General features: G+C 44.3%; 1 protein-coding gene across 3 annotated transcripts in view; it reads right to left on the bottom strand.

Annotated features, from left to right (window-relative positions):
• PPP1R37 (protein phosphatase 1 regulatory subunit 37) overlaps positions 1-15,006 on the bottom strand; it is a 41,270-nt gene that overhangs the window by 13,797 nt on the left and 12,467 nt on the right. For all 3 annotated transcript variants that reach the window (XM_070764672.1, XM_070764671.1, XM_070764670.1), the window contains 2 exons: positions 4,537-4,634; positions 1,740-1,785 (listed from right to left, as the gene is read on the bottom strand). In XM_070764672.1, coding sequence (XP_070620773.1) covers positions 1,740-1,785; positions 4,537-4,634 — 144 coding nt within the window. The remainder of the gene's footprint in view (positions 1-1,739; positions 1,786-4,536; positions 4,635-15,006) is intronic.

The raw sequence follows: 15,006 nt of genomic DNA, 5'->3' as shown, positions 1-15,006 counted from the left end.
GGTTTAAAATGGGAGGGAGGGGAGTAAGACAAGCCAGTCAGAAAGGATTAAAGGGGGGTGGGGAGAGAGAGAAATTTAACACTATTATTTATCTATCTATCTATCTATCTATCTATCTATCTATCTATCTATCTATCTATCTATCTATCTATCTATCTATCTATCTATTGGATTTGTATGCCGCCCCTCTCCGTGGACTCGGGGCGGCTAACAACAGTGGTAAAAACAGCATGTGACAATCCGATACTAAAACAGCTAAAAACCCTTGTTATAAAACCAATCATACATACAAACATACCATGCATAAATTGTAGAAGCCTAGGGGGAAAGAATATCTCAGTTCCCCCATGCCTGACGGCAGAGGTGGGTTTTAAGGAGCTTACGAAAGGCAAGGAGGGTGGGGGCTATTCTAATCTCTGGGGGGAGTTGGTTCCAGAGGGCCTGGGCCACCACAGAGAAGGCTCTTCCCCTGGGTCCCGCCAAACGACAATCCTGGGAGCCAATGTCCCAAACTACTCTACCTGCTCTAGAAAGTTGGGATAAGTTGCCCGAGGCAAGGCTGCCTCAAGACAGCAATAGCCCTTAGATTTATATGCTGTTTCACAGTGATTTCCAACCCTCTCTACGTAGCTTACAGGGTCAGCAGATTTCCCCCAGCAACCTGGGTCCTAATTTGACGGAGGCTTGGTCAAATTATTCTATTCCATTCCATTCTTTCTGTATTTTCTCTATTCTATTCTATTCTATTCTATTCCCTCATCACCTCGAGGTTCGATTACTGCAACGCTCTCTACATGGGGCTACATTTGAAAAGTGTTCGGAAACTCCAGATCGTGCAGAACGCAGCCGCGAGAGCCATCGTGGGGCTTCCAAGATTCGCCCACGTTTCTTCAACACTCCGTGGCTAGCACTGGCTGCCGATCAGTTTCCGGTCACAATTCAAAGTGTTGGTCATGACCTTTAAAGCCCTACATGGCATTGGACCAGATTACCTCCGGAACCGCCTTCTACCGCACGAATCCCAGCGACCGATAAGGTCCCACAGAGTTGGCCTTCTCCGGGTCCCGTCAACTAAACAATGTTGTTTGGTGGGCCCCAGGGGAAGAGCCTTCTCTGTGGCGGCCCCGGCCCTCTGGAACCAACTCCCCCTGGAGATTAGAATTGCCCCCACCCTCCCTGTCTTTCGTAAACTCCTCAAGACTCATTTATACCGCTAGGCATGGGGGAGTTGAGACATTCCTTCCCCCTAGGCCATTACAAGTTATGCATGGTATGTTTGTGTGTATGGTTTTTTAAAAATATAATAAGGGTTTTTTAGTTGTTTTTATTAATTGGATTGTTCATGTTGTTTTACCACTGTTGTTAGCCGCCCCGAGTCTGCGGAGAGGGGCGGCATACAAATCCAAAATAATAATAATAATAATAATAATAATAATAATAATAATAATAATAATAATAAATAATTTAACTTTGTAAAGTGGAGAAGAATATGAATGCAAAAGAGAAGAGCTGGTGCTGAAAACCCGAGCCGGTTTTAGAAACATCAAATGTCAGACGCCTGTCGGCAAAAGGCAATGACTAATTTACACTGGGCAAAATGGGCCTCAGGATCTGTGACGTCCATCCTGCCACCTCTGAAAAGCAAGGGCCGTTTTCAAATATGCAAATAAACGGAACCCATTCTCTTTTTAGGCACGCGTGTGTTGGGCAAATCCAACAAAAGGCTTGGAGACACATACCTTTTAGATCCAGGCAATCTATCCTAGGGGTTAGATCTTTAAATTCCTGCAACAGAATAGCAGCAAATTATTATTTAATGCCAAGCAACCACATCAAGGATCAGAGCTGAAGAGAAGCATGGGGGAGAATGGAAATACATGCCAGGGCTCTTGGCGGTGTCTTCTAATTTTGGAGAGCACGATGGACAGCGCATAAATGTCATAAAAATAATAATAAAGTAAATAATTTAAAAAAACCACCAAATCCAACTCAAGACTCTCTTCGGAAGCTAAGTCAGTTTTTTTCCGGCTCTAGAAGTAAACATGGAACTAATAATTAGGATATACAGGGGGAAAGCATTTTTAAATTCCCTGATATTTCCCTGTAACTTGTGATCTAGTTAAAGCACGGTTGTAGATGGCATCATACCAAAGGGCTACGCCGTGGAGAAATATTGGTAGCTGAGGAAGCACGTTGTTGCCACAGTTATGCTCATTTTTGCTTGACTCTGCCAGGAGGCGCGATTTGGGTTTTTTTATACGAATTTTCCCTGACTTTTAAAGATTTTAATAGTTTAGAAACATAGAAACATAGAACTCTGACGGCAGAAAAAGACCTCATGGTCCATCTAGTCTGCCCTTATACTATTTTCTGTATTTTATCTTAGGATGGATCTATGTTTATCCCAGGCATGTTTAAATTCAGTGACTGTGGATTTATCTACCACGTCAGCTAGAAGTTTGTTCCAAGGATCTACTACTCTTTCAGTAAAATAATATTTTCTCATGTTGCTTTTGTTTGTTTTTTATCCCTGATTTATTCTGTTTTTTCCACCAATTCCCTGATAATTCCCTAATATTTCCCGAACATAGAAACATAGAAGACTGACGGCAGAAAAAGACCTCATGGTCCATCTAGTCTGCCCTTATACTACGGTATTTCCTGTATTTTATCTTACAATGGATATATGTTTATCCCAGGCCTGTTTAAATTCAGTTACTGTGGATTTACCAACCACGTCTGCTGGAAGTTTGTTCCAAGGATCTACTACTCTTTCAGTAAAATACTATTTTCTCATGTTGCCTTTGATCTTTCCCCCAACTAACTTCAGATTGTGTCCCCTTGTTCTTGTGTTCACTTTCCTATTAAAAACACTTCCCTCCTGGACCTTATTTAACCCTTTAACATATTTAAATGTTTCGATCATGTCCCCCCTTTTCCTTCTGTCCTCCAGACTCTACAGATGGAGTTCATTAAGTCTTTCCTGATACGTTTTATGCTTAAGACCTTCCACCATTCTTGTAGCCCGTCTTTGGACCCGTTCAATTTTGTCAATATCTTTTTGTAGGTGAGGTCTCCAGAACTGAACACAGTACGCCGATTTCCCTGATAATTCCCTGATTTCCTTGTTTTACAGGTTTGCTGGACACCCTGTAATATTTTCTTCCTGGCCAAGGTTCTCAAGATGGAGCCAAAATCCAAAGGGAAATGTTTAAAGGGAAATTTGCAAGTTTCTTCAGAACGGAAGGTTCTCCCTTCCCTTGTGGATGATACCAGGAAGATCTGTAACCTCTGTAGGAAGATTTGGCTTCAACCCTTAGCCTCTCCGAGGAAGGACTGGGGGAAAAGATCTTGCTTGAAAAAAACTGGACAGGCTGTGGAGATAATCCTTGACTTTCAACGGTTCACTTAGTGGCCGTTCAAACCTACAAGGTTTGCCGTGGTCATGTGGCCAAAACTGGCAACTGACTCACTGTTGTGACAGTTAGCAATAACCCTGGAGTCCTGTGATGGCCTTTTGGTGACTTTCTGACAAGCTAAATCAATGGGAAAGCCAGTTTCAATTAACAATTAATAACAGCGGCGTTTCCCTTAACAGCGGTCTCGCTTAGCAACGGAAATGTGGCTTTAAGTCAAGGACTACCTGTATGAATAGCACCTAAGTGTTGTGGTTCTCTCTGGCCCAGCTCCTGCCCCAAGGACTGTGGATGTGGGGGAGACATCCACATGCTACAGGCCTGTTTTGCCCCCGGTGGAATCTGCTGATGAAGGCTCCTCTGACCAAGAAGACATGAGTGACAGGGAGGAGGAGAGTGGGGCAGACAGCTCAGAAGGAGATCAATTCTCTAGCTCCTCCTTGGATTCAGAACAAGAGTTAATGATACAGCCACACATGCGGAGAGCGATGCATAGGCAACAACAACTGAGAGATTATTATCAAAGAAAATGAGGCCACCGGTGGTTGGGTGGGGCTGTGGTCATTAGTGAGGCTGCTATAAAGAGCAGCGTGTGGGTTTGGCCATTGTGGAGGATTATCTGATCCTTGTGTTTCGTGCCTGCTTTGCTGACTTTGACCTTTTGTGTGCTGATTTTCCCCCGCTTTGAAACTAAACCCGAGCAAAGTGTGTGTCACTTTGTGAAAGAAGGACTGTGAATTGCCTCACAGCTGCAAGCTAAGTATCACAGAACTGATAAGGGACTTGTACAAATTACCAGTTTGTTTGGAGACCAGTGCTCTTTGCTATACCAAAAGAGGGCTTGGTTTAAGTGAATTTTCACTATAAAGAACATTGTTTTGAATTTTCAAACGTGTGTGTGTCTGAAATTGTATCTGTGCATTTTTGGGAGGATTCTACCAGAGAGCCCGACAGAACACCTGGGTAGGCGGCCTCAATATAAAATGGTTTGCTGTGGCTGCCAAAAATAAACCCTGAGAATAGATGACAACCTCCGCTTCCTCCTCCTCCTCCTCGTCCTCCTCCCGACAGCCAAATCTAACCAATCATGGCAAGGATACATTTAAGAAGCACCACGTACCTGGATCTGCTTCAGTAGTCTGGGTATCTGTTTGCAATTTAACTTCTGACAGGCTTGCTTGTAGGCGGTGAGAACTTCTTCCACAGTCACATTCTGGGCTGGAAAGAAAGCGAGAAAGAGAGGGATGGAGAGGCGCCACCGAATAATGGAAAGTCCTCTTGCTTAAGCAGCAATACCAAAGCTACAGGACCTCAAAAGCTCTGAGGTGGACACAATCTGGAGAGGAGAAGCCAAAAGGGTGCTGGGAGGAACAGAGTTTTTTTGGGGGGCAAAGTAGCAGATCCTTGCTTATACAGTGATACCTCGTCTTACAAACGGCTCGTCATACAAACTTTTTGAGATACAATATTTTTTAATATTTTTTTTGCCTCTTCTTACAAACTATTTTCACCTTACAAACCCACCGCCGCCGCTGGGATGCCCTGCCTCTGGACTTCCGTTGCCAGCGAAGCATCAATTTTTGCACTGCTGGGATTCCCCTGAGGCTCCCCTCCATGGGAAACCCCAGCTTCGGACTTCCGTTGCCAGTGAAGCACTCGTTTTTGTGATGCTGGGATTCCCCTGCAGCATCGCAAAAACACAGAAGTCCAGAGGTGGGGTTTCCCATGGAAGGGAGCCTCAGGAGAATCCCAGCAGCGCAAAAACGGGCGCTTCGGCTGGCAAAAGGGTTGAATTTTGGGCTTGCACGCATTAATCGCTTTTCCATTGATTCCTATGGGAAACATTGTTTCGTCTTACAAACTTTTCACCTTAAGAACCTCGTCCCGGAACCAATTAAGTTTGTAAGACAAGGTATCACTGTATATTTATTTACATTTTTATCCAGCAAATCAAGGGGGTGAACCTACATAAACTCCTTCTTCCTATTTCCCCCACAATTAACCAGCCTGTGAAGTAGGTTGGGCTGAGAAAAAGTGACAGGTCCAAGGTCACCCAGCTGGCTTTCACGCCTACGGCAAAACTAGAACTCACTGTCTCTTGGTAATTGGTGCAACACCGCCTAGAAACATAGAAGATTGATGGCAGAAAAAGACCTCCTGGTCCATCTAGTCTGCCCTTATACTATTTCCTGTATTTTATCTTAGGATGGAGAGATGTTTATCCCAGGCATGTTTAAATTCAGTGACTGTAGATTTACCAACCACGTCTGCTGGAAATTTGTTCCAAGCATCTCCGACTCTTTCAGTCAAATAATATTTTCTCACGTTGCTTCTGATCTTTCCCCCAACTAACCTCAGATTGTGCCTCCTTGTTCTTGAGTTCACTTTCCTATTAAAAACACTTCCCTCCTGAACCTTATTGAACCCTTGAACATATTTCAGTGTTTTGATCATGTTCCTCTTTTCCCTTCTGTCCTCCAGACTATGCAGATAGAGTTCATGAAGTCTTTCCTGATACGTTTTATGCTTAAGACCTTCCACCATTCTTGTAGCCCGTCTTTGGACCCATTCAATTTTGTCAATATCTTTTTGTAGGTGAGGTCTCCAGAACTGAACACAGTATTATTCCAAATGGGGTCTCACCAGTTCTCTATACAGCGGGATCATAATCTCCCTCTTCCTGCTTGTTATACCTCTAGCTATGCAGCCAAGCATCCTACTTGCTTTTCCTACTGCCCGACCACACTGCTCACCCATTTTGAGACTGTCAGAAATCACTACCCCTAAATCCTTCTCTTCTGAAGTTTTTGCTAACACAGAACGGTCAATCTTACCATTTAAAGCAGTGTTTCCCAACCTTGGCAGCTTGAAGATATCTGGACTTCAACTCCCAGAATTCCCCAGCCAGCATTCGCTGGCTAGGGAATTCTGGGAGTTGAAGTCCAAATATCTTCAAGCTGCCAAGGTTGGGAAACACTGATCTACAATGTCACACACCCCAAGAGGAAACCCTCTTTGGCCTGTTACTTATTAAAGAGAGAGAGAGAGAGAGAGAGAAAGAGAGAGCCTGGCATTCCTTGAAATGTCCCCTCCAGCCTCTTTTCTGCAAGATTATGGAGCCCTGTGGTTTGTGATTAACTGGGAGGCCTGGCACCAGCATGTAAACCGATAAGAGCCATTAAGCACAAATATTTACCTAAAGAAAACAGACAAGCCAACCTGAACAGCTGCAGGAACTGCCAAAGAGACCGCCCTGACTCATAAAATGATGGGGTCAGGCCTGGGTAAGTAGGGATCTAATTACAAGGTTAGGATCTAACCTTGGTTATTGAAGCGGAGAGATCACCATCATGCCCCCCCCCCCCCCCAATGCTTGCTTGCTTCAGGAAAGGCTAACTCCACCAGAAACTGTCATTGGCCGGACATCTTTACGAAGACGTGACTGCTGCAAGTTTTGGTTTTAATGTTGTCGATTTGGAAGCCAAGAATGCTAGTGTGTAGTGTTTTTGCTTTAAATCAGAATCCTGTGTTTGGGGGCCTGCTAGCTTTGCAGTTCATTATTTGCTTCAAGGAATTTGAAGCTACTCCTGGATGGAGGATACTGTTTTTAAGGTCAGTGCCCCCGAGTTGTTAAATTAAAGGTGGAAAAGGATTATCAGGGTTAAGAAGTGGGTCACCTACTTGGCCTGAGGGCAAACTGCTCTCCAAGCTTGCCCATTTTTAAGACTTGTGGACTTCAACTCCCAGAATTCCTCAGCCAGCGCTTGTTTCTCAACCTCGGCCACGTTAAGATGGGCATAGAAACATAGAAGATTGACGGCAGAAAAAAAAACACCTCAGGGTCCATCTAGTCTGCCCTAATACTATTTCCTGTATTTTTATCTCAGGATGGATCTAGGTTTATCCCAGGCATGTTTCAATTCAGTGACTGTGGATTTACCAACCACATCTGCTGGAAGTTTGTTCCAAGCATCTACTACTCTTGCAGTCAAATAATATTTTCTCCCGTGGTTTCTGATCTGGCTGAGGGATTCTGGGAGTTGAAGTCCACAAGTCTGAAAGTTGCCAAGGTTGGAGACCCCTGGCTTAAAATGTTACTTCAATGTTACTTTTTTCCCCGAACGCCATCACTCTACTAAACAAATTAGTCCCTCAACACTGTCAGACTTTCTACTAAATCTGCACTTCTATTCTACTAGTTTTTCTCATCATTCCTATCACCCATTTCCTCCCATGTTGACTGTATGACTGTAACTTGTTGCTTGTATCCTAAGATTTTTATTAATATTGCTTCTTCATTGCTTATTTGACCCCTATGACAATCATTAAGTGTTGTACCACATGATTCTTGACAAATGTATATTTTATTTTATGTACGTTGAGAGCACATGCACCAAGACAAATTCCTTGTGTGTCCAATCACACTTGGCCAATAAAAATTCTATTCTATTCTATTCTATTCTATTCTAATCCAGAGAGGCCCTTCTGCTGCATCCCCCAAACACCGTTTGGGAACTTTTGCAGCATGCTGCTGAATTAGTTAGCAAATGAAGTCTTCCAAATTAACAATGCAGGAAGAGCAAATGACTGCAGATACAGATATCCACAACGGAAAAGCCACTGAGGTAGGACAGACTGGGGGGGGGGGGGCAAAATGGGGAGTGGGAGAGAGAATCAGGCCTTAAAGCATTTGCGCTGGGTGGGGGAACTTGGGTTAAGTGCAGCTATCCACCAAAGCAGGAAGATATACTGGATTTTCAGCAGTTCCACCTTGGATACTACAGCACGTTCGCTTAACGAAGTGGTGGAAGTGATGTGCCGGTGCCTGGAGGCTGTTGGGGTCTGGATGGGTGTCAACAGACTCAAACTCAACCCGGATAAAACGGAGTGGCTGTGGGTTTTGCCTCCCAAGGACAATTCCACCTGTCCGTCCATAACCCTGGGGGGGGGATTATTGACCCCCTCGGAGAGGGTTCACAACTTGGGCGTCCTCCTCGATCCACAGCTCACATTAGAGAACCATCTTTCAGCTGTGGCGAGGGGGGCGTTTGCCCAGGTCCGCCTGGTGCACCAGTTGCGGCCCTATTTGGACCGGGACTCACTGCTCACAGTCACTCATGCCCTCATCACTTCGAGGTTCGACTACTGTAATGCTCTCTACATGGGGCTACCTTTGAAAAGTGTTCGGAAACTTCAGATCATGCAGAATGCAGCTGCGAGAGCAATCATGGGCTTTCCAAGATATGCCCATGTCACACCAACAGTCCGCAGTCTGCATTATTTATTTATTTATTTTATTATTTGGATTTGTATGCCGCCCCTCTCCGAAAACTCGGGGCGGCTCACAACAAGTGAAAAGACAATCCAATACATTAATCCAATTAATTAAAATATTATAAATTTAAGAAAACCCCCTATACTAACATACACACACACACAAGCATTAGTTGCCGATCAGTTTCCGGTCACATTTCAAAGTGTTGGCTATGACCTATAAAGCCCTTCATGGCATCGGAATACCTCCGGGACCGCCTTCTGCCGCACGAATCCCAGCGACCGGTTAGGTCCCACAGAGTTGGCCTTCTCCGGGTCCCGTCGACTAAACAATGTCGTTTGGCGGGACCCAGAAGAGCCTTCTCTGTGGCGGCCCCGACCCTCTGGAACCAGCTCCCCCCGGAGATTAGAACTGCCCCCACCCTCCTTGCCTTTCGTAAAGTTCTTAAGACCCATCTCTGCCGTCAGGCATGGGGGAATTGAGATATCTCCCCCGGGCCTATACAGTTTATACATGGAATGTTTGTGTGTGTGTTTGCTTTTAATAATGGGGTTTTTAGCGTTTTTTAAATGATTACATTTTTTTTTTACATTGTTCTTGTTATTGTTGTGAGCCGCCCCGAGTCTACGGAGAGGGGCGGCATACAAATCTAATAAATAAATAAATAAATAAATAAATACTGCTGAATTTGTTAGCAAATGACGTGTTCCAAATTAACAATGCAGGAAGAGCAAATGACTGCAGATTCAGATATCCACAACGGAAAAGCCACTGGGGTAGGACAGACTGGGGGGGGGGCAGCAAAATGGGGAGTGGGAGAGAGAATCAGGCCTTAAAGCAATTTGCGCTGGGTGGGGGAACTTGGGTTAAGTGCAGCTATCCACCAAAGCGGGAAGATATACTGGATTTTCAGCGGTTCCACCTTGGATACTACAGTACGTTCGCTTAATATTTGTTTCTTTCTTTGTTTGACTTCTATGCCACCCAATCATTATATGTTAAGGGGTCCTAAACGATATTATAGTTTCATTTAGCGACCGTTGCAAGCTACAATGCCACTGGGGTGGGGTGGGGAGTGACTTATGACCAGTCCTCACACTTACAACCATCACAGAATCTCCACAATCACGTGATCACAATTCAGGGGCTTGATAAACCAGCAGGTGTGTGTGTGTGAAGGCCATCATTTGTGACCTTCCCTGCTGGCCTCCGACAAGAGAAGTCAATTGGGGGTTTTTGGGGGGGGGGGAGCTGGGTTTGCTTAATGATCGTGTAACTTCCCTTAACAACACTAGCCCAAAAAATAAAAAAAAAAGAGGTTATAAAATCGGGCACGCCTCACTTAACAACCGTCTTGGTTAGCAACGTATCACTACCGTTGCAAGCCGAGGACTGTCAGTCTTTCGGCTCTCTCCCTGCGGCTTTGTATTTTTAGGCTCCTGAGAATTACACACTAAAGCAAGGTTTTAATCACCCTCATTAAGTTCTGAAAATACTGCAGGCTTTAAACATACCTTTCTTACAACCTTACTGACATGAAAGGCGTCTAAAATTAAACAAAAGAGCAGAGGACACTTTTAAAAACCAGGGGCTTAATTGTAGGCAATAATAATAATAATAATAATAATAATAATAATAATAATAATAATAATAATGCACAAGTGTTGGTTTCTCTAAAGAGAATTTTCTCCTGTTTACACCAGCTTTGCCCAAGAAATTCCCTTTCAGTGAACCAGGAAGTATTTTTTTTTTAATTACTGTTATGTACTTTGGTTAACTCGTGTACAATCTAACCTTTCTCTTGGCCAAGAGAAATAATACATATACTGTAATATGTAGATGATTGTCACCGCCACTTGTTACAACCCCAGTTGTGGGAATCCAGACACAGTAATTGGATAAATGATCTTGCCGTGTTTCAAACAAGCTCACGATGGTTTGCAAATTATGATTTCTTATAAAGTACACAAAAACTGTCAGTCTGAATGACACACCTGGCTTTAACATGGCACCTCTAGAAGCGATGGGGCCAAGGATAATTTGGGGAACCTTTGGAAGACCCCAAGCACCTGTATTGACCCTTCAAGTGGCCAAAATATCCCTGCAAAATGAAAACAAGGCCAACATTTTAAACAAGCAAGATTCTCAGGGCCCTGTTGGCCAAAGAACAGATGATGGCTTGTATCCTTCCCACTGCAATTCTTAGCTTACGATATGGGTCCGGGAAATAATTACTATTTATTTTATTTATTTATTAGATTTGTATGCCGCCCCTCTCCGTAGACTCGGGGCGGCTCACAACAATAACAAAGACAATGTAAGAACAAATCCAATAATTTAAAAAACACTAAAAAACCCATTATTAAAAGCAAGCATACACACAAACATACCATGTATAAACTGTATAGGCCCGGGGGAGATGTCTCAGTTCCCACATGCCTGACAGCAGAGATGGGTCTTAAGAACTTTACGAAAGGCAAGGAGGGTGGGGGCAGTTCTGATCTCCGGGGGGAGCTGGTTCCAGAGGGTCGGGGCCGCCACAGAGAAGGCTCTTCCCCTGGGTCCTGCCAAACGACATTGTTTAGTTGACGGGACCCGGAGAAGGCCCACTCTGTGGGACCTAACCAGTCGCTGGGATTCGTGCAGCAGAAGGCGGTCCCTGAGATAATCTAGTCCAGTGACATGAAGGGCTTTATAGGTCATAACCAACACTTGGAATTGTGACCGGAAATTGATCAGCAACCAATGCAGACTGCGGAGTGTTGGTGTGACATGGGCATACCTTGGGAAGCCCATGACTGCTCTCGCAGCTGCATTCTGCACAATCTGAAGTTTCCGAACACTTTTCAAAGGTAGCCCCATGTATAAATATATATATTGGTAGTCCTTAAGTTACAATAGCTCAGACACCATTCAAAGTCCCAAAGGCAGTACAAAAAATTGCAGCATTCCCATGGTCACATGATCAAAATTCAGCCACTTGGCAATGGATTCCTATTTATTTATTTGTTTGTTTGTTTGTTTGCCGCCCCTCTCCGTGGACTCGGGGTGGCTTAATTTTGGTTGCAGCGTCTCCGGGGGTCACATGATCTCTTTTTGGGACCTTCCGACATGCAAAGTCAAAAGGAAGCCGGATTCACTTAACAACATGGTTACTAACTTATCAACCGCAGTGATTCACTGAAAATTCACTTTAAAAGTGTCTTGCCTAGCAAGAGTAATTTTGGTCGTAAAATCTGGTCTGCATATATCGGACACGTTCATTCCCAATGTCTCTTTGCAGCACTCAGAGGTTTGGAAAATCTTTTCAGTCTGGGGGAAAACTATATAATCGATGTTGCGTTTATTCTCTGGGGAAAAGGTCTTCATTCAAACTTGGCCACTTTAAGACTTGTGGACTTTAGCTCCCAGAATTCTCCAGCCAGGAGTTTTGAAGTCCACAAGTCTTAAAGTTGCCAGGTTCGGGGACCCCTGATCTATTTTGATGGCTCTTATTTCCTGGTTGCTTGGATGAAAGGCTGGGAGGGGCAGGTCCGTTTACTGTAGCTATCTACACCTGGCAGGCGGCCCAGACCAGGTTAGCCACACAAAGCCCGTGCTCAGGCTCAGGTGTACACAATAGGATGCAGCTCTTTTTCTTCCTCCTACACACGAGGATTTCAATCCTTTCCATATTTCCTTTTTTCTTTTTAATGTCCGAAGATAACGAATTCGCAAAGCTTCCAGGAAAAAGGCTGTGGTCCTGTGGAGTTCGAATGCGGTGGTGGAGAATTAATTAGTTTGTTTGTTTGTTTATTTGTTTATTTATTTATTAGATTTGTATGCCACCCCTCTCCGAAGACTCGGTGCGGCTCACAACAATAAAACAGTACAAATCCAATTGATTAAAACAATGTAAAAACCCTTAATATAAAAAGCAATCAAACATCTCATATAAACCCTACATAAAACAGAAACGGCCCAGGGGAATTTTATTTCCCCATGCCTGATGACAGAGGTGGGTTTTAAGGAGTTTACAAAAGGCAAGGAGGGTGGGGGAGTTGATTCCAGGGGGTCGGGGCCTCCACAGAGAAGGCTCTTCCCCTGGGTCCCACCAGACGACAGTTTCGTCGACGGGACCTGGAGAAGGCCAACTCTGTGGGACCTGATCGGTCGTTGCCAAAGCCTCCTTAAGCGCCACCGAAAGGCTCCTCTGGCAGCCCAAAGAAGCCTGAGATGGCCGTGGTTAAAGGAGGAATGGCAGGAAACTGGCCGGGGCTTTGTGCTGCTCTCAAATTTTCTGGGAATTTTTTCCGGGCTTGGGTTCTTAAGTAGAAAATGGTTCTTAAGAAGAGGCAAAAAAAATCTAGAACACCTGGTTCTTATCTAGAAAAGTTCTTAAGTAGAGGCCTTCTTAGGTAGAAGTACAGTGATACCTTGTCTTACAAACTGAATTGGTTCCGGGATGAGGTTCTTAAGGTGAAAAGTTTGTAAGACAAAACAATGTTTCCCATAGGAATCAATGGAAAAGCGATTAATGCGTGCAAGCCCAAAATTCACCCCTTTTGCCAGCCGAAATGCCCGTTTTTGCGCTGCTGGGATTCCCCTGAGGCTCCCCTCCATGGGAAACCCCACCTCCGGACCTCTGTGTTTTTGCGATGCTGTGATTTCACTGAGGCTCCCCTCGCTGGGAAACGGAAATCCGGAGGCGGGGCATCCCAGCGGCGGCGGTGGGTTTGTAAGGTGAAAATATCTCCGAGACCGCCTTCTGCTGCACGAATCCCAGCGACCGATTAGGTCCCACAGAGTGGGCCTTCTCCGGGTCCCGTCAACTAAACAATGTCGGTTGGCGGGCCCCAGGGGAAGAGCCTTCTCTCTGGCGGCCCCGGCCCTCTGGAACCAACTCCCCCTGGAGATTAGAATTGCCCCCCACCCTCCTTGCCTTTCGTAAACTTCTCAAAACCCACCTTTGTCGTCAGGCTTGGGGGAACTGAGATAATTTATGTATGGTATGTTTGTATGTATGTCATTTTAATAATGGGGTTTTTTAAATATTTTAAATTGCAAATTATTAGATTTGTCATGAACTGTTTTATTGTATTGCGAGCTGCCCCGAGTCTACGGAGAGGGGCGGCATACAAATCTAATAAATAAATAAATAAATAAGTAAATAAATAAATAAATAAATAAGTAAGTAAGTAAGTAAGTAAGTAAATAAATAAATAAAATAAAATAAAATAAAATAAATAAAATAAAATAGTTTGTAAGAAGAGGCAAAACCATCTTAAAGCCCGGGTTTGTATCTCGAAAAGTTTGTATGACGAGGCGTTTGTAAGAGGAGGTATCACTGTACCACTGTACCCCTTTATATATTAAGAGGTTTTAATTTGCTTTTAGTATTGGATTTTATTGTATATTGTTCATGATTGTTGTTAGCCGCCCCGCGTTTTCGGAGAGGGGCGGCATATAAATCCAATAAAACTTGAAACCTGAACTGTACACACTCCCACACAACGCACGCATGCAAAACAAGAGGCACCTGCTGAAAACCTCAAAAGTGTTGCTGGGCCAAGCCCACAGGCTCCACAGGTTCTCTGAGTCGAGAGCAAGTCGGGAACCGCTTGCTTACATAAGGCTTCCCAGGGAAAACATGAATTGTCAGGAGCAGACATGAGTCAGCTGCGGTTTTCTGCCAAGGCCCCACTGGAGGAAAGGAGGGGGGGGAGTTGAAGGAAAAAAATTAAAAAGCAACCCTTCAGCCCCAGCCGGGAGTAAACCAAGCCACAACACGATAGGCAAAGACAGTACACAATTATCTGGAAGCAGCAGCCTTAAATAACGGAGCGTGGAAGAGGAGAGTTGTGGCTTCCAAAATAAAAACCCTGCTCTTTCTTCTCCAGAAAAAACAAGTTGGCAACGGAAGGAGAAATGTTCATGCCCAACTTTGGATTCCCAAAGCAAAGGGGTAATCCCTGCTTTGTAAAAACCTACTGTGTGGCCTCCGGTTCCTGGAGACTTTGACTGCAGAAAATATGACTTGAGCAAGAGGGATCAATGCCTGGAACTCACCACCCGATTCTGTTGTTTCTTCCCCTAAGCCTAAAATCTTCGACCTTAAATTATCTACAATTGACCTCTCCCCCTTTCTAAGAGGTCTGTAAAGGGCGCGCATAAGCGCACCACTATGCCTACCATCCCTGTCCTTCTGTCCTATTATACTTTTTATCACTTCTTTATTTATTTATTTATTTATTTATTAATTATTTAGATTTGCATGCCGCCCCTCTCCGCAGACTCGGGGCGGCTCACAACAAAACAAAACAGTTCATGACAAAT

This window comes from Erythrolamprus reginae, chromosome 11 (genome assembly GCF_031021105.1).
Source record: "Erythrolamprus reginae isolate rEryReg1 chromosome 11, rEryReg1.hap1, whole genome shotgun sequence".
NCBI lineage: Eukaryota > Metazoa > Chordata > Lepidosauria > Squamata > Dipsadidae > Erythrolamprus > Erythrolamprus reginae.
This window is presented reverse-complemented; position numbering and strand designations above follow the sequence as displayed.